This window comes from Musa acuminata, chromosome BXJ2-10, assembly GCF_036884655.1.
Source record: "Musa acuminata AAA Group cultivar baxijiao chromosome BXJ2-10, Cavendish_Baxijiao_AAA, whole genome shotgun sequence".
Taxonomy (NCBI): domain Eukaryota; kingdom Viridiplantae; phylum Streptophyta; class Magnoliopsida; order Zingiberales; family Musaceae; genus Musa; species Musa acuminata.
Genome location: NC_088347.1, coordinates 9,813,638 through 9,835,765, shown reverse-complemented (window position 1 = coordinate 9,835,765; position 22,128 = coordinate 9,813,638). Strand labels below are relative to the sequence as shown.

The 22,128-nt window shown below is 35.7% G+C and overlaps 1 protein-coding gene across 3 annotated transcripts in view; it reads right to left on the bottom strand.

Moving 5' to 3' along the window:
• Positions 1 to 2,582: 2,582 nt before the first annotated feature.
• The window catches only part of LOC135585557 (uncharacterized), a 36,104-nt gene continuing 16,558 nt past the window's right edge, over positions 2,583 to 22,128 (bottom strand). Inside the window, exons 8-13 of one of the 3 annotated variants that reach the window (XM_065127729.1) lie at positions 14,530 to 14,587; positions 6,794 to 6,930; positions 6,667 to 6,723; positions 4,534 to 4,631; positions 3,097 to 3,296; positions 2,583 to 3,008 (exon numbers count right to left, since the gene is read on the bottom strand). In XM_065127729.1, the coding sequence (XP_064983801.1) occupies positions 2,938 to 3,008; positions 3,097 to 3,296; positions 4,534 to 4,631; positions 6,667 to 6,723; positions 6,794 to 6,930; positions 14,530 to 14,587 (621 nt within the window). In that variant the 3' untranslated portion in view covers positions 2,583 to 2,937. Of the gene's footprint in view, positions 3,009 to 3,096; positions 3,297 to 4,533; positions 4,632 to 6,666; positions 6,724 to 6,793; positions 6,931 to 11,392; positions 12,097 to 14,529; positions 14,588 to 22,128 lie in introns of those variants that run through there. The other 2 variants (XM_065127730.1, XM_065127731.1) reach the window with 2 other exon arrangements.

Here is a 22,128-nt window from a genome sequence, read left to right as displayed (position 1 = left end):
ATATTCGCCAGAAGTTCACCGGAAGAAGCGATTGACTTACCGGAGCAAGTTGTAGTAAATGTTTTAAGAAATATCATTGTTAGCATGTAGATTAAGTTAGGAATGGGAGGTGATCCCATTAACTTAATCTGGGGGCAATTAGACCCTTGATAGACCCAAATTGGGCCGAATGGATCAACCCATTCGGACCAGAATTCCTGCTAGGCGGTGGCACCGCTAGGGTCGATGGTGGCACCGCCCAAGAGATGGTCTCTCAAGAAAGCTGAGCAGTGCAACCGCCCAGGTTAGGCGGTGGCACCGCCTGGGCTCAATCTCCGAGCGAGACTAGGTGGTGCAACCGCCCCTATCAAGCGGTGGTATCGCCCAAAGGCTCAGTCTCTGAGATACCAGGCAGTTGTACCGCCCCGGTCAGGAGGTAGTACCGCCAGGACCACGGAAATCCGAGAAAAAACATTTTTGAGCTCCAAATTCAGTTTGGGGCCTATATATATCCCAACCTTTCCTACATGAAAGGGCACCGAAAATCCAATCTTACTCTATAATTTTTAGAGCTCAAAAATGTTGTAAAGGCTAGAAGTTCTCCTCCCTCTTTTCTTCCAAGTTTTGATCTTTCGAGAGAGGAGAGAAAAGTTTGTAAGGGTTGTCTCCTAAATCTGTCAAAAGGAGTGAAACTGTAAAAGGGTGGTTGGCCTTCGCCTATTGAAGGAATGCCTCTAGTGGACGTCGGTGACCTCATCAAAGGAGGAAGCCAAAAGTGGATGTAGGTCAAGATTGACCGAACCACTCTAAATCTCGGTTTGCATTTACTTTCTGTTCTCTATCTTAACTGTAAACTACCTCCATAGCTTTACTTTAACTGCACTTCGCTTAATCTAAGTTAAAGCAACTTTCGAATCGACTTTCATGTCGAAATCATTTTTATCGTACGAACGTCGTATTTCGGTTTGCAATTACATTATGTTCTTTATCTTAACTGCAAACTGCCTCTATATCTTTACTTTAACTGCATCTCGCTTAATCATAAGTTAAAGTGATTTTCGAATCGGCTTTCTTACCAAAATCGTTTTTATCGTACGAACGTCGTTTTAAATCATCGAAAGTTTTCCGCTGCACTAATTCACCCCCCCCCCCCCCCCCCTTCTCCTATTAGTACTCTTGATCCTAACAGTTAATTGTTCGTTGATTCTCGTGGCATTTGGATCGCTAGAGCTTTGAAAATGATACAAATTGGTTCATTTCATTGCTAACGTTGTCGTATAACTCTGACGAAAAAGCACTGCCTCGGGTAGCAGGGACCCTCCTCTCTGCCTTCCCTCCCATCTCCTTCCCAACTCCCTCTCTCCCGTCTACCCATCGTTTCCTTCTCTCACTCACTATCACTCCTCAACTTCCACCTTCATTTTATCTTCTTTAGCTTAGCATCCACGGCGGCCCACTTTCTCCATCTACGCCACGAAGAAGAAGAACTCGTGGCTCGATCCCTTCGACGATGATGAAGACCCCCAACATGCAGTACGACTTCCTCTTCACTGACGACAAACAAGAGGAGGACCCGAGGGCCCCTACAACTCATACAGCTTCCTCAAGTTCCCCATGGGCTTCGACATGGAGCTCGCTGCCATGGTGCGAGGCAACGTGCAACGCTGCTGCTGCATCGTGTCCGATGGCATATACAAGAACTTGCTACTCTTCTCCGCCATCAAGGATTGTTATCCGAGCGTTGGGCAAACACCTACTTTAGTACGACAATGCTTCTCGTCAAAGAGTCGCACGATAGAGTTAGTAATGGACTAACTTGCATCATTTTTCTACATTATAGAGACCCAAATGTGACTTGAAAGTTTAGAGACGCGGATGTAATAAGGAGATAACTAAGAGGGTATATGTGATTTTTCCCAACCCCAACCCCAACCCGAAACTGCTGTTTAAACCATCCAACTCGTTACTTTGTCATCTAATATTTAAGTGACAGATCACACGCAAGTCATTTTTAATACATCGTAGTCTATCACTTAAATAAGAGACAGCTTTTTAAAATATAAACTGATTTCATTCCAAGCCCCGTCAAATCCACCAGAAACATTGAAGCGTCAGATCAACCTCATCTCATTCATCAAACTGCTTGATGATCAAACCATTCATCAAGCGTCAGATGCTATAATTAAAATTCATTTTAATTAATAGCATCTAGTGTCAACCCAGTGTGGAAATGGACAACGAGATGTCAGACCCAACACAGCTTTCGGTATGTCAAAGTTCATAGGTTTTGCACTTGTACAACTTAAGTTTTAGTTGCCAAATTTCTCTAGAAAGCAATAAGGCCCATCATTGAATTTTGTAAAAAATAATAATATCTTTAGTTGACTCAAACATATTAATTTATTTTATTTATAATAGCTAATAAAGTCTCTCTCTCTACCTCTCCTGGCATCACTATAACTAATTTCCCTACCTCTTCTAATCTCTAGATCTTCCTGGCATTCGGTCGATCATTTATCCATATAACTGCATTAAAGTCCCATCTTCAGATTTAAATGGATCTAGAAAAACAAAAACAAGACTTCAAATCTGGCAATAAAAACTTGCAAAAGCCTAAGTAGCATCGCTCATATAATAATTAGCAGTCCTCTTTACAGGTCTCATAGAAAAGTTAGTTATCAGTTCTAAGAAACACAACAAGACCTTTCATCCATGGTAACTTCAACAGACCCAAGTCAAAATTAGTGTATCAAAATCTATCTACATGCAGAATGAAATGGACTGCTTATCAGATTGTGCTGGTCTGTAGTTTCCCGTAAAACATTCTTAAGCAGTGAGAAATGGTGCAGGAAGACTAGCATCCTTTGCTGTGAGCCAAGGTTTCTTTGCATTATTTTGGTCATGATAGAGAACCATATAGCTTTGATATTTGTTCCGAATGCAAGCGCTCACCTAAACTTAAGCACCACCAAGATGTGGGAACATCTGTTGCAGCACCCGGGGGAGATTCAACACTATCTCTGCATATGCTGAAAATATAGAAGGGAAAATAAGCAAGCAAGAATATGAAGCATTCACGGTGTTCAGAAAAAGTCGAAGCACTCGGTTACAACATACCTTCTGGCAAGCTCATAGTTCTGAGAGCATCCTCAGCATAGGAAAGACGAGATGGAATAGATTGAGCTAGTGCAGGCCCACTTTCTTTTCTATCCACCGCTAAAATCTTCTTAGAAGGGTGTACAGGCCATGCCAAAACCCTGATCCTACTTGGCAATATAGAAACAAGGTCGGCATATCTGAGACTGACAGTCACCTTGCTGCACAAGAAAAAGAAAAATAACTGATAAAAAATTTCTACAATTTGATCAACAACGACAAAGCATAGTTACATCAGAGCATCACGTATTCCTTCACAAGGGACATAAAAAGAAAAACCACAATTTGCCACAATGAGGTCCAATTTATGATACTTGCCAAATATGGATGATCAGGAAACAGAACTGTGAAAAAAAGGCTAAAACCCTCTCATCCTGTGATTCTGCACTTCTGATAGCCTGAGCAAGCATTTTTAGTCAATGACCATCCTCAACCTGAACCAAAGCTGCCACAAATCCAGTGCTCAAAAAATTTGAAAATAAACACATATATTGATGACCTTCAATGTTTCTTCTAATGTAGCTCTGCCCTCATTTATGCTCCAGCAGATGCTTTTTCACTTTCATTATCAATTGATTATGTGATGGCCATCTAATCTAATTGTAAGACATGGTTTTCCAAAATGTGAATAGACAGAGTAGAAATAATGATATCAATTTCAAGTGCTAAAGCTACATTATATGAATAGATGTATGCACAACTTTCTTTGGATTTGACATGGTCATCTGCATGCTTGTGACCTGTCAGTATATTTCCTCTCTGCACCAACTAAATTGGTGAATTGGCATCTCATTGTGATAGGGCAGTCAACTGAACAAGTATCGGGGGAACTCATGTTCAAAAAGTTTCATCTTCATATTAGCTTCTCATATCGGCAAGTTATCTGAGCTTGAAGACTTGAACTATGAACTTGGGTTTAATACAAAAAATAGCCAAACAGAAATCAACCTAGCTCTCATGAGTGCTCATTTTAGGTAAAAGAAATATGGTATTAGAGTTCTGTAGATACGCTTGTCATCTTTGGGAGCATATTTCAAAGACAAGGCTTTGGATTCCATAGAACAGGGACTAAATTTTGTAGTACTGCAGATCTTAATAACTCCTTTTCTCCATCAACACATCTTTCTCTAGGTTGTAAGAGACTAAGTGGGTACTGGGCGTGCAGGATTTATTAGCAAGGATAATTCAGACAAATTTTGAAGGCATGCTTTACAGTCTTATTAGGCACAATGAGATTAGTAATTTTCATCATATAATTAGTCATAACACATGATGATTAACAACTTCAAAGTGATTCAATGCACTTGGTTGGCATACTGCATAAAGAAAATCACAAAACAAAGTCTATGAGGTTGCTTGTAAAACTATGCATAAATTGAAGAGTTATTTGGCACGTACCAATCAAAGTCCTCCAATACAAATTCAATTAAGTTGTAAGAAAGGCTATGAAATAGTTCCCCAATTTGGTTTCCATATAGCTCCTTGATAAGGCGAACCTAACAAATCCAGAAATTTTAAACACAGAGGAAATTCTTTATTAATAAAAGGTTTACAGCATGTGAAGAAGAGTTAAACTTAGCACATATAATTTGGGAGGAAATAGCATCAACAAGAAACATAAAATTTGCATGAGTACTCGGCATGAAACCTGACAATGACTATTATCCAATAATTCTTATAAATTATAATACACTCTCAAAGTGAATATGTACAGATACTACACATGACTGGCTGGTTCCACCATGATAAAAACAATAAGGTAATAAGTTTAGCTTAGATACATCAAGAACAAAAGATAAATTGCAAGTTATTAGACCAATTTGCTGCCACATCCAGATAGTAAAATCAGAATCTTAACACAACATATATTGTTCCTTTGTTCCATATTAGAAAACACCAAACAGATTTTCATGATTAACTTTGAAGTATAATGTAAATCTAAAGAGAATATCACACAGAGAGGAAGCAAATTTTGCAAGTGTTTCTGGTGCTCAAACTTCTTTTTACACTAAATAGTGACTGCATTACAAATAATGATTTCCTAGAGAAAGGCAATCAACATTTATTGCTTCAATAGTGTACAATGCTTGTGTCAAGTCAGAAATTAAAAACCAAGATACGGTTTCAAAAAATCTTGCCTTATGAGTTAAAGGATCTTAAAATATTAAGTTGGGCCACAAGTGATACAGATAAATAACCAAGTGGTCATGGAACTTGATGCTCAGTCATAAAAAATAAACCTAGAAGTGAACATCTAATAACATGAACAAGTATCACCATTGTGGTGCAAAATATCAAACAACTGCCAACACAATCTATTGAGTTTCTTCAATAGGGTCATTTAAACAGAGAGAAAAGGGATTATCACAGCAGTAAATAAGGGATATTTCAATCTTTTAAGGTTTCTTGTGAGTTTTGCTAGGTGGTAGAATACTTTGACAAGAAAGCCCACAAGACCCAGAGCAGGTCTCGACTGATATTTTTAATTTTTTGCAGTTTTACCCTACAATTTGACCAGGGAAGGTCTTGAGTGCTCTTTCTAATTTTCTGCTGTTTTTCCATAAAATTTTCAGCAATATAATTAATTATTTTTTGCAGTTTTACCCTACAATTTGACCCAGAAAGGTCTTGAGTTCTCTTTCTAATTTTCTGCTGTTTTTCCCTAAAATTCTCAGCAATATAATTAATTGGTTTCCATTTGTTTTGATCCTTGGGAGGCTTATACTCTTTCTCGAACTATGGAAGCACCAATTTGGAGCACATTCCTAGAACCTGAGATAAAATCTTCTTATAAAACCAGTCCACATCTAAGAATCTCTCAAGAAAAGATATAATGAAAAACTAACCTAAAATTGCCCAGCACAGAGAAGTTGTAAGTCTACTGGTAGCATAGCTTTTTTGTCCTTGCAGTTCTCTCTTTACCATCATTTGTAGATACATTTCAGATGAAAAATGAAGTTTTTCTGATTCAAAATTGTAGTAGATAATGCAATTTAGTTTTCTGTTCCATGACAGTTGGTTAAATTCAATCAGCAAAAGGAAAGATAAAACATGCCCCAACACAAAAGTGCAGTGTCTGCCACCTGTCAGCACCTTTTTGAGAAGGATGAATGATATATCATATCCAATGAGGAATCCTATGGCAAAGCATATTAATACTTAGTATACCTAGATCTCAACACTTTGGAACCTTAACATATTTCCATCTTTGTGGAAATTCTCTAAAACATTAACTCATGATGATAATCTAAGCTTCTCCTCTGGGAAAAAACACATCTCGAAGTTTCTTTTTAGTATAAATATTGTTAGAGAAAAGAAACAACAAACTTATTGGCACTTTCTATACAAAGAACTCTTATCCTGACATAAATAAAAAAATGAATGGGTTAAAACCAAAAATATATAAATGAAGACAACAAACAACATAAAAGACAGTTAAACAAGAAACATTCTGAATTAATTACTAATTGGACATATATTGAAGTTCTGAAGATTCTGGCTTGTCAATTAATTTAATCAACATAATCTTACCTGTTCTCTCCTCTCAACATACGACTGCAGAATTTCTCCAACATAATCTATGAATTTCTAGTCATGAATAACAAATATCAGTAGACAAATTCAATAAAAGATAAGCTAAACCAGTAGCTAAACCCACAATTGCATTAGAAGAGAGAAGGTCATTTTCTGCTTCCCGTATTGGGAGAAAGAAAGGAACTGTGTGCTCAATCACTGACATCTTTTCAAGAAATGATTTGCTTTCAAGCACACAATGGTATATTTCACAAGGTTCTCCTGCAAACGAGAAGTACAGGAATTAGTATTCCCAATTCTTCAAAAGATCATAAGAAATAAAAATTTATACAGTAAAATTAAAGACCTAATGAAAAAATTATAGCCATCACCAAGTGCATACTTCAAATTACTTTATATTCTAAATAATATTGCTATGTAAACTTAAATCTAGTTCTTCAAAAGATCCTAGACAAACAATGCCATCAAAATACAAGGGTCCAATAAACAAAATAATATGCATATGTAGCTACAGTAGCTGATTGTTATATCTAAATTTCTAAATTACAAAGTTACGTCAACATCACAAATGCCTAGCTACAATGATATAGCTTAGTAATCAAAGCAACTAGTCTATTACACTCCTACCTCAATTTATTCTCCTCTCCAAGGACAATCTCCTTCGCCAGCCACACTCCTGATATACAGCATTGAGAAAAGTTAACGAAAAGGCTTAGAGGAAAGGGGACCATTGGGAATTTTATTTTAGGTGATGTGACTAAATCCTACAGGACCCGAAGAAGGTAGGGGAGGTGGTAGGATACACATCAGACTTTTCTTTTAAGAAAATTCGGTATGTCAAATCGGGAACCCATTCCACTATAAGATTAAAGTCAATTTAGAGGCTCTGATTCTATTATTTCCACATTATTTAAGACAAATCTAATACCCTTTTAATTGCAAAATCAACCCAGGCTTCCTACCTAGATTTCCAAAATCAAGCTATGCAATTTTGTACCATACCGGAGTTTCGACATTTGCTCGATATGGTACGAAACCGTATATATATATATTTATATATAAATATTTATATATAAAATATTTTTATAAAAGGTGACGTCGTGTCGCCTCGGCAACGTCCGACGCGACGTCGCCTTTTCCTTCTCCCACGCGGGGCGACATTGCCTCGTTTATATATAATATATATATATAATATTATATATTTATATATAAATATTCTTATAAAAAGCGACGTCGCCGAAAAAGGGATGTGGCGTCACCTCGGCGACATCGCCGAAAAAGGCGACGCCACATCACCTTTTATAACATATTTATATATAAATATATATATAATTAATATATATATATATTTATCGTTCCGTCCGGTAAGGGGCGATCCGTGTACCGGTAAGCTGACGGACCGGTAAGTACCACCCGTACCAGACGATATTATTCGAAATTGCTTACCTTACCCAAAATACCCCTAGTGAAATCCAATGAATATAGTGGCATAACATAGCCCACGTGGTAAATATCAGTGAAGTCATATTTTAAATAGCCCAGAAGGTTATTTTAAATAAAGGTCATAACATAGCCATGGCATAAACTTTGCCCAGCAAAATAATAATAATTACAATATGGCTACAGCAAGATCTGCAAAGATTTCTCATTTTCGACAATGTTAAAAGTACAATACCTGATATTTTCCAAGTGGCTACAAAGGAATCTCATCTCTAAACTATGCAAAACAAAAGTAGTGAAATCTATACAAATTAAACAAGATCTACAAAGTATTTTCAATTTTTAACAACAATAACAATAGAAATACCTCATATTTCCCAAGTACTCTCGTGACTTAACTATATAAAAGTAGTGAGACACCTTTGAATCACCAAAAGCATACACCAAACTGATTTTACAAACAAATATTATTGCGAGATGAACCCTACAGTGATGTCCTGTTTACTAGACAGTTGCCCATCATTGTTTCCTAGAAATCAGCTGAAGAAACGTTATTTACTATCTAATGCATTCAGGCCAAATACATAATGCATCCATGCTAATTGAGTAATGTGGACATTCACCTCTTTCCACTATCTCCTGCACAACTTGTTAAGTGAATCTAGCTTCATCATTTGTTCCCATATAAAATTTAAACTAATAAAAAATGTTAGGTTTATGACAAGATGGAGTGAAAAGAGACAATGCAGCTAAATCCAATGAAAAACTAGAGACAAAGATAGGCAGTCAATGATTTTATATGACTGGGAATTTAGTTAAGGAACATAAACAACCTAAGCGTACCTCAAGCTAGAACCCAAATCCAGTGTATAACCATGCCATAACAAACTAAAATAATAAGAAGAAATATGCAGTTTAGCACTTTGTAGTTTGTAAAAACCTAGATTAAAGAATTCATAACAGCCTTCATTTTGCATTCTGAGCAGTCACTAGTACCCTTTAAAAGACTTTGTTGATTGCTAATAACAACATCCAAATGCATCTATTGCCCGATATTGACGAAACTGTATCAGATACTTTTCACCCATATGACTGTCATGCATCCACTTATTCAGAGGTTCAACAAGACTTGTGGTCCTTGTGAACAAGGATTTTAATTTTGAATAATACCGCCCGTACCGAACGGTACATACCGGTCCACCAACAGACCGGTTCACGGACTCACGGACTGTCCGCTACCGAGTGGTACCGTTGAAAGAAGAAGAGAACCTGGAGATCAACGCCACTCTCTCCTCATCTATCGGCAACTTTTCATCCACGCGGGGAGAAGAATCCTCGACGTCGTAGGGAGAAGAGAGGCGACGTCGCAGAAAAGGATTATATATATATATATATATATATATATATATATATATAAAGGCGACATCACCTCGTTTTTCTACCCGCGTGGGGAGAAGGGAGGCGATGTTGCCTCGACGACATCGACCCGCGTGGGGAGAAGAGGCGACGTTGCAGAAATCAATTTTTCTTTTTTTTTACTTATATATATATAACAAGGCAATGTTGCCTCGGTTTTCTACCCAAGTGGGGAGAAGAAACCGAGGTTTTTTCTCCCCACACACCAAAAAGGGCGACGAGGCAGTCGCCCCTTTTTTTCACTTATATATATATATATATATATATATATATATATATATATACTAAGCGGTATACCGAAATGTATCGCTCGGTATACAGTACCGTACCCTACCGAGCGAATCTCGTAACTCCAGTACAATACGAAATTAAAATCTTTACTTGTGAAAACAATTGATTCAGTTGACATTCTGTTACAATCATTCTTTTAAAGACCACAATGACTAAACTTTTCTAAGCATGACAAAGGCATCCTCAATGTTGACCAACTATTTACAATTATCAAATTGGAACTTAATTAGCCACAAAGTGCAACCACTCTTTCAACTAATGCAGGAAGGATGCACCAAAGGCATAAGTTTGCTTTTAGCTGAAGGATACTTAGACTTTTAATAGAATTTTGAAAATGATGATCCAGAACTTCCCTTTCAGAAAAAAGGAATCCCGTGGCCAACCCTAGATAGAGAAAGCTCCATCAGGGATTAAAAGCCTCACTTGGCTGTAACAACTATATTATGTTCTAAGTGATGTTACAGGCAACAGAAGAGAAATAGATAAAGAGAAGTGATAAGAGCAAGAACATAAGTGAAGAGAAGAAAAAAAGGGTTAGAAATTATTTAAAGTAGTTAAACATAGTATTAGTTTAAAAAATAAAATAAATATACACAACAATTGAATTTGAAATATATAAAAATGATTCTTTATCATATTTTAAACACAGTTTTTTATTTAACCCATATTTCCACTCTTATTACAAATTTTGGATCCTTTACCTGTATCCTAAATTAGAAACAGTCATTTCACACATCAATCCTTATGTGTACCCAACAATTAAACAGTCATTTCACACACCAAGTCCAAGAAACTTACTCCAAGTCTGCGTTGTCTTCATAAAAAAATTTGGCAGCCATAAAAAAGTTAAATTGCAAAATGATAACAATTAAAGAACCACTGGTCTTAGATCATTCTAGATAAACTAAACTTTTTTTTTTAAATGTCCCACTTGCCTATGTCTGCAAAAAGAATATTTTCTTTTTTCCTTTAAATTATAAATATAGTGTTATTTTATCTTCTTCTCATGTACCAAGTCTGCTCGAACTAGTCTCTGAAATATTGCTGACCAAGTTTTATCCAGAAAAAGAAATATATATCCTTTGCTTCAGTGGGACAAAGGTTAGGACAAATAGGATAAAAGACAACAAAAATCAGTATAATTACTAGAAGAACTATGAATTAAAGTTTATCCTAGAATGGAGAATGTGCAAGCCTACTGATAGGGAATTTGACATGTAGGCACTTGGATGCTATATAACCACAAGCCTGACACCAATTGCATTTGGAAACACATTTCAAATGTGCATTGGTGATTGGTAAATTTTTTTCAAATCACATCTGGCTTGGATACTGCATTGAAAATGCAAAAATGCTGATACTACCTTAGGGTAGCATTAGCATTTCAATATTTACATGATGCTAATGTAATTTTTTAAATTCCTAAAGTACCCTATGACTTTATTTAAAAATTAAAATTACAGTAAAGTCAAGGTGATTTAGTGAGAAAATAATATGATTTATATTTTCTATAACATGAAATTTTATTTATTTATTTGTAAAGATCATTTTATATTTATTTATATGATTATTTTTTTATTTGTTATATATTTGGGTCATACAATTTTTTTTTTACAAGATTATATACATTCATTTATTTATTTTATTTATTTACTTATTAATTTAAATAAAAAAATGTATTCACTTTAAATAAATATTAAAAATATTAGAAGGGAAAATTTGTCACAAAAAATTCAATGGACTTTTGAAATGCAATTTTACCGAACAATATGTATATTAATGCACATTTAAAATACAGTTTTCGTCTATTGTTAACCAAACATTCAAAGCATTTCATAACTATGCATTCACTTAAACTTCTTACTCCAACTGCACATTAAAAATACAAATGAGTTCCCAAATACAGCCACCTACTCAAATGCCACATCGGGCGAGTGGCCCACATGGTCAGCATGAGTCCTGCAGAATACCTCCCCACTTGATCTCGACAATTACAAACTTCTTCACGAGTTTCGCCTCCTTTTACTATCGCCAACCTCCTCTCATTCCTCATCCTCTGTCGCCACCTCTTCTTCCTTTCTCTTCGTCCTTTTGCTTCCTCCTCTTCCTCCACCACTTCTTTTTCTTCCTCCTTTTCCTCCACCGTCGCCCCTTCCTCTTCTCCTTCCTTTGAGTCACCCATACAAACCAGTGTACCGGGTTCATCGTTATTCACCAACACATATGTGTCCGATGTGCGGCACGTTGAACAACCAAAATCTGTTTTGATGCTACTATTGCCTTCATCACATTGAACTTGGTATAAGCAACCAAATCTGATAGCTACTTTGGAAGTATATTTTAGCTAAAAGCATGAGGATGAACATAGAAATACATTATTGATAAAAATTGCTACTATAATAATTGCTACAGTACTAATGCTATTGTAGTACTTGAGTCTCACACACATTCAATTACAACTAGCATGCTAATAGAAATATAAATAATATGTATATATTACCCTCACATAGTGATATGATTTGTGATGTCTATGCATCATAAATATGATAAATGTCATGCTCATGTTTTCGACTTTTAAAATTGAAGTACATACTTTCTAAAAATATTATTCTCAGTGTTCTATGAATTGTTGGTTGAGCATGCATAAGAATCAATGTTTATTTTAAGTAAGGTTCGCAATACCGTACCGTACCGATATTTCGACCTGGGCTCGGTACCGGTACGATACGATATACCGAGCGGTACACCCAAGCGTGCCAAGTACAATGTACTGCTATAGTGCTACAGTGCACTCGGACCGATAACAAGCGGTCCGCGTACCGGCAACCGGTCGAACAGGTACATACCGCCCGTACCGGGCGGTATAGTTCGGTACTGCAGACCCTGATTTTAAGTATATTTTACAACGAAAAAAATATGGCCCTACGACATAACAAGCTTAAGTGTTCTACCAGATTTGAGTATGAGGTTAAGTTATGATAATAAACATGCATATAGTGTAGTGATTTAAAAAATGCCAAGAGCCAGAAAGCGCCAAGTTCTGAAAATGCCAAAAGCGCTAAGCAAGCACTCACCTAGGCGCCCGCCCGAACGATGCGAGGCACTCTAAAATATTAAAATATAAAAAATATAAAATATAATAAATAAATATGATTATATAAATAAAAATATGACATTAAATTGAACGGATGCTTTAGATAATTGTATTTCCAAGCAGGATCCTTTTTTAAATTTTTTGATGAATCTTCTAAATTGCTTTATACACTTGCCATTAATCTTGAAACCCTAATAACAATTCTAAATAAATAGATATTAGTAGTGCTAAAATCTAATTAGGGACTATTTTCTCTGTATAGTGTTTTCTAAATTGCTTTGTAGGGTATGGATGGGACTCGTAGGAAGTTACAGCTACAGTATACAAGAACAAGTTTTAAAATATGCAATAGGGTTTACAAGAGATTACTTACAAGTGTACAAGTTCTATGATAGAAGGTCTCTTGAACTTGAACTTACAGAACTTAAGTCTTAGGATTCTAAGGTCCTTGTCCACTTTGCACATTAGGTGGAAGAAAAACTAACAAGGCTGAACTTAGGCTGGAAATCCCTCCCCTTCTGTCTTCAGGCTTTTTATAGGCAGTGGATGATATTTTTGGATCTTGTTTCTACTCAGTTTGTGAGTTCATTTCTTGTCCTCCCGTGCTGTCTTTATGAAGGGCTTCACTGTTCCTATCTCATATGATAGAGGTGATGTGTTGTTTTTTTCATCACTCATCGGAGTTCCTAGTCATGTCATCCATCATATTTTGTTAGATAATAACATATTTTGTCTGACTTTTGAAAGAATCTATCTCACCTGGATTTTAGACTTTTAGATATGTCTCATCTTTTTGATTGACTCGATCCTTATGACTTGTATAAGATTTCTTTTCTGGTGTATGACTGTAGTTTTTCTGACAAAGATCATCTTGTTGCTAACTCAGGGTTGTGGAGTCCCTTCCATGATTATGATCTTTTTTTTGTAAACCTACCTCTCGATCTTTTTCGGGTAAGATTGAATTTTTTTCTTACTCCTGCAATTTTCACTTTTAGTTCAGAAATACTTGTGGTAGCAATTACTGTAGTATGCTTATAAGCAATCTCTTCCATGCCCTCTTGTATATTTCTAAACTTGTTCTTGTATGTTTAATATTGCATCTTCCAAAGTTAGTACTATAGCACTGGTACTATAATACTATAGCAATTACTACAGCAGCAGTTATTATCAATAATATATTCCTATATTGATGTTCATATTTTTGTAAATTAGCTAAAATAGGCTTTTCAAAGTTGCTATCAAATGTCATACGTAACCTTTGAACATCTAAACTATTATGGTCCATTGGTCTTATATTAGTTCAAAGTACCTAAGAGTTTCTTTATGAAGTTATATTCACGTAAATTTATAAAAAAGGATCATCAGTTTGATGATTTCTTATGCAAAGGCTTAAAAAACTCCATATTACATTTTATGGATATTTTTCCCCTCTAAAACAGTAAAGTAGTCTCAATTTCATGCTCAGTTGCCAAGTTCCAAGTATGCTTGACTATACGATGATGAAAGATAGTTGCTGACAAATTCTTTTAAGACTAATAAAAGAGAACAAGGCAAGTTGAAGTATATCAAAGATGAGAATAAAAAATATAAAAAATCAGAAATAATATTATTCTAGTTACCAGCAAAAATGGTCTCAAATTGTATGCCAATTCTTGCACCTTCCAGACAACATATCACCTACTAACAAAGATGAACAAGATGCCAATTCATTTAGCAAGTCAACAGTCATACACAGTCACAAATAAGCATATAAATTTACAACCTTGTTCTGTAGCAAAAGATTAATACTGTAACATAGTTATTGAAATCTCTAAGTGATATTCAACTGTTAGATGCATAAGAACAATAGCATGACAATCTCACAAGAGTATTACTTTCAGGATGTCACCACCCAAGTTTATCCTTTAATATATTTACATAAAAACTTCAATATACAAAAAGCAAAGCTAGTTCAGTAACCAACTATCACAATTTTCATTAGAATGACAATGATGAAACTGAAGTATTAAATTGCCATATGATCCATGGATATATTTAACTTGACAAACAGTGGTGTTAGCGAAAAAAAAAAACATTTCAACAACACAACAACTGATAATTGTCAAAAACTGTATATTCAAGCACAGGAAATATGCTAAGCTAACTGGTGGAGTTCAGTGGGCACCTTCTCCCCACTATACCACCGAAGAAAAGGATGTCATTCCAACTATCCACCAATTCAAAATCTAATGACAATGGAGTGAGATCCCATTTCAGCCTTTACTGATGGACATTTGTGATATTAAAGCTTTCTATTTTACCAACCTCACGGTAAAAATCATCATGAAGCACTAAGATTGTCAAAGGTTATTTCCTATATCTAAAACTTCATTCATGACAAATAATACAAGAACCTGATTGACAATGTGTTCATTGCCAAAAAGTTAAAAAAAAGAAAGAAAGAGAGAGAAATTAAAAAAAAGTGCATTGTTACTTAATGGTGCAAAAAAATTGCAGACGAGACCAGTGATTTAAAAAACGCTAGGCGCCAAGGTCTAAAAACGCCCGAGGCACTAGGCGCTCGCCCGAACACAGTGAGACGCTAAAATATAAAAATATATAATATAATTAATAAATATAATTATTTAAACTTTTAAATAAAAATATGCTATTAAATTAGGAAAATCTAAGGTATAAAATCATAATGTCACATTAACAAAAAGTCTCAAAATTCAAAACAATAAAATTTTACATCAAAGTCATTCATCATAATCAATATTATCGTCATTTTCACACAAATCATCTTCATTGAATTCGTGCTCTTCCTCTTGTCCTTCCTTTTTATCAAAATATGTTTCATTCTCTATGTCTTCAACAATAACAGGAGCCGAGTTTGATGCTTTTGCACTCATTTTTCTCTTTGTCATCTGTCTTATATATGTTTGTAATTCTCCAGCACTGAAGCTCTTGCCACATCTCCCCATGTCAATCTATATCTTTAAATACAAGCTGGTCTTCGGCATCTTGCAAGTTAGCACTCATTTCTCCCACCAACCACTTATTTAAATCATCAATATCTTGCAGAAAAGATCTTAGACATCAAGAAAACCTTAGAAAAGGCAATTTTTGTTGTTAGATTTCTTTATAATCATATTAAGGCTTTGAATATGATGAGAGAATTTACAGGGAACAAAGAATTAGTGAGATATGGTGTCACTCGATTTGCTACTTCATTCTTAACATTACATAGTGTGCATCGTCAAAAACATAATCTGAGAAACATGTTTACCTCTGAGAAATGGATGACAAGCAAATGGGCAAAAGAAGCAAAAGACAAGAGAGCTATTGATATCATCTTAATGCCATCATTTTGGAATCATGTAGTTTATATATTAAAGGTAATGGGCCCTCTTGTTCGAGTCCTTTGGTTGGTAGCTAATGAAAACAAGCCTGCAATGAGATATATTTATGAGGTTATGGATAGAGCAAATGAGACAATTAAAAAGTCTTTTAATAAAAATAAAAAAAATATGAGAAAATTTTTACAATCAACGAAAGATGAAATTGTCAACTTCATCGTCCCTTACATGTAGCAGGATATTATTTGAACCCTGAATTCTTTTATAAGATTAAATCTGTTGGGTTTGATGTAGAAGTTTTGGATGAGTTATATCAGTGCGTTGCAAGATTAATTCCAAGTCTTGAGGTGCAAGATAAGATTATTCGTGAATTATCTTTATATAAGAATGCTGAAGGTCTTTGGAATTCCAATGACCGTTCGATCCAGGACAACTACGTCTCCAGGTTGTAATAATTTGATATAATTATCCTCCAACATTAAATCAATACAATATGCCGCACAGAGTCCAATATAAGTGGTCTTTTTGTTTCAAGCAATTTACTTGAGAGTCGAGAAAAAAGATAACAAAAATGATAAGACTTGAAAGTTTAACACATTTAATTGAAGATAAAATAATTCAAAAATTCAAAAGATGAATATTACCGGCTAATACATAGTTGCTTTTGTTGTCGATTATGATTTGAACAACATTTTGTTCTCCAATTTCTTCCACGAACTTGTCAAGTAAATTATATATCGTCTCTAGATTTTACAAAAGATGAAGCATCTATTGACTTCACAAACATAATCTCTAAAGAACAATTAACTATAAAATTAATTATACTCATGCGCCTCCTATCAATCCAAACATCTGGTATAATAGAGCAAACCATGTGTTGCCCATGATTCTTTATGACCCTTTAGTAAGTCATTTGTATAATTCAACTCTTTTTACAAAATGAAACTTGCATCTCATAATAACTTGGAGGTTTTAATCCCGCACCATATCTTCCAATAGCTTCGATCATTACCTTAAAATTGTCTAAACGAGTTGTACTAAGGGGAAGACCAGCCTGATAGAAGAAGCAAGCAATGTGCTGAATTATTCTTCCTCTTATTTCTTTATCACAAGCATCACTTATATTTGTTTGTCTAAATTTTGAGCCTCCTGCTTGTCCTTGTTGCTTCTGTGATCCTTGAAACATATATAGATCCAACGGTCCTTTTTTACCCTTCTTAGTACTCATAACTTCTTTTCCTTTTTTGTCATATATTTTTTTCCCACTTGGGTTAATACTCATAGAATAATCTTCTTCTTCATCCCTGAGATTTTAACATTGTCTTCTGGTAAATTCCCATAAGATTCATTTTTTTGCATCTTATTTTCATTCATATAACTCAGCAACTCTTCTTTTATCTCAGGTGGACACTTTTTGCAAGCTGTTGCATTCTTGAAATTTCCTACTAGATATTGTTTTGTACGAAAAATACCACCTTTAGTAGTCTTATCGCAGAATATGCAAGTCACTACATTAGGATTTTTCGAATCCTTTAGATAATTATACTTCCATGCAGGATCTTTTTTTGATGTCATTGAAGACTCTATTGAGTTGCTCTGTACACTTACCATTTATCCTGAAACCCAACAATAATTTCAAATAAATAAAAATTAGTAGTATTAAAATTAAAATAATATATTATTACTCGAATAAATATAAATACTATTACTAGTATACAATTAACAGTATACTGTATACTTTTAATAGTATACTGTATACTGTTAATAGTATACTATCGAATGCGAAGAGAAGAGAAGAGTGTAAGGGAAGACAGAGGGTGCTGATTGAGAAAAGCGGGAGCGAGAGCGGCGAGCGACGACAGTGGCAATGGTAGCAGCGAGGAGCAGGAGCGCGAGCGGCGAGCAGCGACAGTGTCAATGGCAACAGTAGCAGCGAGCAGTAGCAGCGACAACGGGAGCGGCAAGCAACGACAGCGGCAACGACAGCGATAGCGACGAGCAGTGGGAGGGGGAGCAGTGAGCGAAAACAGTGGCAACAGTAGCAACGAGCAACGGTAGCGACAACAGGAGTGGGAGCGGCGAGCGGCAAGCGGCGACAGTGGCAGTGGCACGGCAACGATAGCAGCAAGCAACGGCAGCGACGAGAGTGGCGATAGTGGCAACGACGGCGGTAGCAGCGAGCAGCGGCAAAGGCAACGAGAGCGACGAGTGATGGCAGTGGTAGTGGCAACGGCAGCAGCGAGCAACGGGGGCGGGAGCGGGAGCGGGAGCGGCGAGCGACAACGGCAGCGAGCAGCGGGAGCGGCAACGTGAACGACGAGTAGGGTTAGGATTGAACCAACTAAAGCACCGGAGACCGAACCAAACCTAAAACGCTGGTTCGGTCGCCTGGTTTAACCCAGGTGCTCGCCTAAAGCGCTCGGTGCCTGGGCTCAAGCGAGCGCCCAGGCGACGCCTCTTTGAAACACGTCGCCTGGAAATGAAGCAAGGCGCTCAAGCCTCGCCTTGCCTTGCCCGAGCGCCTATTGAAATCACTGGATGAGACTAAGGAACATGGATTCATATACCAATCTATATAGTGTGTATCTATAGGTATTTTCTAATCGGACCAAGTACTAGTATCAAACATTATAGTCTAGTAACGATTGGTATTATTTTTATATTAATACTTTTTTGGATGATACAATGCAGTGGCATGCTGATACCATCAATCTAGCAGATTACTATATCCAGTCCTGGACCAAGATTTAAGTCCTTGCTAAAATAGTTTATGCAATACAAGGCGGCATTTCGGGACAAATAACAACCTAATTTGGTTTGTAGCATCAATAACAAATTGAAGGGGAAAAGAAGAACAAAGAATACATAACAGAACTTTACAAGGAAGAAAATAAAAGGTTATAAGCCAGATAAGGGCCTACCAGCCATGAAATTGTCCTTTTTATTAAGTACATGCTTCATACGTTCTAAGCAAAAAAAAAAGAAAAAGTAGAAGAAAAATCCCTTAGATGTATGTCACACAGTCATAGCCTACTCATCAGATCATAGTGTGGTTGATTCATCCTTTCTTAGTCGCAACCTTCCTACCATCTCCGGTCCACCGCAGAAGATATTGGAAAAGCAACCGCTAGAAGATAAAGAGAAGTCACTTCTCTCTCAAGTATATGATCACATTTCTTATCGTTTTGTACTGCCAATACTATCAAGTATCAACATAACTTTGGAGGCATAGTTTAGGTGGTTCATGCCATCGCTAATTTTTACCGTCCAATATGCATGCATCAAGCAAATTCTTGTTTACAACATCAATATCTCACCAACGAACTGATTGCCAATGTTTTGTAAAAACCTTTGTATAAATATGATACCATGGTTTGATGTTTCAGGTACCAGACCCATGTGGATTACCAGCAGGACTAGTATGGGTCCAACATGTACCGACATATCGACACACGAGCACATGCAGCTTAACTTTAGTATACATGGTATTGGTTATACATGGTATTGGGAGGCACGTGTCATGGTCCGTATTGCCAATCTGACAATAAGTGGCAATTTCTACCATTTCACTATTTGCTTTTGACAAGGTGATTGAACAAAAACCGTAAACTTCAACCAATTGGAAGTATAATTACTGGTAGCTACACTGTGGTCATCAGCTAGCTAAAAATCTATAGTAGGCAATGATTAGTGCCAACAAAAGGATGATCTGCCAGCAAATGCAATGCATTGTGGATTAACACATGATTGACAAAAAATACTTATGAATCTCTGGTTACAATACACCACTAGACCTACTAGCAGATCAAATATCACCAATAGACAACCAATGACTGACACATGAATGTTGCTTGCCAATAGTTTGCTGAATGTTGAAACCAAGGATTTAAATTTCGATTTGTACCACCCGTACAGGACGGAACACTTGATATAGCACCATACTGGATGATACGGGACTGTATCGAGCGGTAATGGTCGATTTCGATTGACCGTTACTGACCTATAACAGTGTTCCAAAGGTCAAATTGACCGTTGGAGCCCTTTCTCATTGATTTTTAAACTCATCCTCCCCCTTATTTCACTCTCACACTATCTTAAACTACCTCAAACTCATTTTTCTCACATTCTCTTTCTTATTCTCACATTTGCACTCTCTTAAACTCTACAAAGCAACGATTTGTGAATTAAATCGAAACTAATTTTGGAATATTAATAAGAAGAATATTTTAATTAAGAGGTATGTATTCTCTTTCTTTAATTAGAGAATAATTAAGATCTTTAAAATTATGATTAGTGTGTTTAATATTGATTAATTCAAAATTAGACACTTAATAAGTCAAATGTTTATATTTCATGCATATTAAATATTGAAAGATATTTATGATAATAAAATATGTTTAATTAGATTTTATTAAAGTTATTTAATGCTGCGATTAGTGATTTTATTATAATTTAATCAAAATTTGATCGATTTTAGATCAATTCAATGTCTTTAATACCTATTATGATGTTTGACATGTTTATAATGTTGAAACAGAAGTAATTAATAGGTAATTAACTATGTTAATCATGTTATTAGTGTTTTTAATGATGATTTCATCGTAATTTGATGTATATTGGATCAAAATTACGTATTTAATATTTCTTTTATATATTTCACATATTTATGATGGTAAAATAGATTATATTTTATTAAAGTTATTTAATACTGTGATTAGTTATTTTAATGATGATTTAATCAAAATTTGATTGATTTTAGGTCAATTCAATATCTTTAATACCTATTAGGGTGTTTGACATGTTTATATTATTGAAAGAGAAGTAATTAATGATAATTAACTATATTAATCGTGTAATTAGTATATTTAATGATGATTTCATCATAATTTGATGTATATTGGATCAAAATTACGTATTTAATATTTTTTTTATGTGTTTCATATATTTATGATTGTAAAATAGGATTAGTTATGTTTTAGTAAAATTATTTAATACTGCGATTAGTGGTTTTTTATCGATATTAGGTCAATTCAACATATTTATAGTTTATTTGATTTAAATTTGATAGGATCATGATACCGAAGGAATAGTCACATGATGATGTATGGATTCATGATGGATGAAAACCGTCATCATTGGCAATGTATTTATTGTGACTACATTGGCAAAAGTGAAGGAATAACTCAGGTGAAGATGCATTTGGCCGGCGGATAACTCGATGTTGTAAAATGCAAGAAGGTTCCGACGGAAATCCATAAATTATTTTAAAGAAAGCTACAACAAGCAAAGAAAGATATATTAAGGACTAAGACGAGTTGAGGAAGAATACTGTAGGGCAACGCAGGAACCAATTTATGATCAATATGAGGGTCGCAACGATGAAGTCGACCCGGATCTCACAGCTAGAATTCGTGCATCATTGGAGCATCAGTATATGATCGATGAAACAATAAGGCATCGACGACTTGACTCACAATTGGAGCATGGCGGTGGCAATGGAATCCAGAGGTCAACCAACATGAGGCAGCCAACTACTCCTCAATTAGGCCGAATTAGTAGCATGAGGCATGGTAGACTCCGTGGTTTTATGAGAGGTCTTGGCAGGAGATCCGCATAAGATATTGTTGATATTGATCTGCAAGCCTATCCCCCACAAACAGCGAAATAGACACGGATTGACGATGCATATACAAAACAAAAGAAGCGAGATATTGGAAAGGCAATTTCAAAATGATTCAACTTTCATAGGATTCCAACCAACATAGCCTAAGGTCTATATTATTATAGCATGGTCTCCTCTATTCAAAAGTCTGGCACGATGATCCAACCTCTGACATCGAGAGAGGTTCATGACGTGTACTTAGATGAAGAGGTGACAGA